Source organism: Apaloderma vittatum, unplaced genomic scaffold (genome assembly GCF_000703405.1).
Source record: "Apaloderma vittatum isolate BGI_N311 unplaced genomic scaffold, ASM70340v1 C11835564, whole genome shotgun sequence".
NCBI lineage: Eukaryota > Metazoa > Chordata > Aves > Trogoniformes > Trogonidae > Apaloderma > Apaloderma vittatum.
This window is the reverse complement of record NW_009746241.1, coordinates 1-1,183: the sequence shown is the minus strand read 5'-3', so window position 1 is coordinate 1,183 and position 1,183 is coordinate 1. Positions and strand designations below refer to the sequence as shown.

General features: G+C 48.1%; 1 protein-coding gene across 1 annotated transcript; it reads left to right on the top strand.

Annotated features, from left to right (window-relative positions):
• Nucleotides 1–224: 224 nt before the first annotated feature.
• LOC104268280 (olfactory receptor 10A7-like) lies at nt 225–1,177 on the top strand (the record flags this gene model as incomplete). Its single annotated transcript, XM_009877465.1, has 1 exon — nt 225–1,177. A coding segment is annotated over exon 1 (953 nt), but the record flags the coding sequence as incomplete, so codon positions are not given.
• Nucleotides 1,178–1,183: the final 6 nt, after the last annotated feature.

Genomic DNA, 1,183 nt, shown 5'->3' with positions numbered 1-1,183 from the left:
GATACTGCCAGTCTTGTTAGAGATGATGTTGTACAGGTGCCCCATCAGAGGTTTTTTTGCACTTTGGTCACTGTTTTATCCAGCCCAAGTTTTATTTCATATTTTAAACCCCATTTTACTTGCAGCTGTAACTCTTTCTGAGACCACAAGACTGTCCCAAGCTATTCATCCTTTTGTAGGGTTGTTGTTTTTTTCCCTCTTTTAGGATGGAACCTGTTGAGGACATGAAGCCAGGAAACCAAACCGTCACTACGCACTTCTTACTTTTGGGGTTTGCCTTCCACGGCCAGATGCAGCTCCTGTTTTTCACACTCATCTCCACCATGTTCCTGGTTGTCTTGATAGGGAACTCCCTAATTGTTGTGATCACAACCATTGACCCTGCCCTACACACGCCCATGTACTACTTCCTAAGGAATCTTGCCTTGACAGAGATCTGCTACAGCCTAAGCATTGTCCCCAAGATGCTCATGATCCTGCTGTTGGAGAGAAAAATGATCTCGTTCCTAGCTTGTGCCCTGCAGCTCAACTGCGTTCTTCTTTTTGTCACCTGCGAGTGTTTCCTCCTGGGCGCGATGGCTTTTGACCGGCAAGCGGCCATTTGCCACCCCTTGCACTATGCCACCATAATGAAGAGGGATCGCTGCTTCAGGATGGCCCTTGGGTCTTGGCTCTCTGGTGTCTCGGTGGCTCTGGGCTTCACCACATGGTTATTCACCCTGCCTTTCTGCGGGAGAAACACCATCGATCATTTCTTCTGTGACGTGTCTCCTGTGTTGAAGCTGGTGTGTGCAGACACAACTATGTTTGAACTACTGATTTTCATTGCCATTGTCATAATAGTGATGGTTCCCTTTTCTCTGATAGCCACCTCCTACCTTCTCATCATCCATGCTGTTCTTCACATACCCTCATCTGTGGGCCAGAGGCGAGCCTTTTCCACCTGTGCAGCTCACCTGGTGGTCGTAACTCTTTTCTACAGCACAACTGGCCTCATTCACCTGAGACCCAAGTCCAGCCTCTCATCCAACATCAAGAAGATGGTTTCCCTCTCTTACATCGTTGTCACACCCATGCTCAACCCCATCATCTACAGCCTGAGGAATCAGGAAGTCAAGCAAAGCCTGAGGAGATGCATTTACAAGGAACGTCAGATGGCTGCTTTTTCTTCATCCAGGTGACA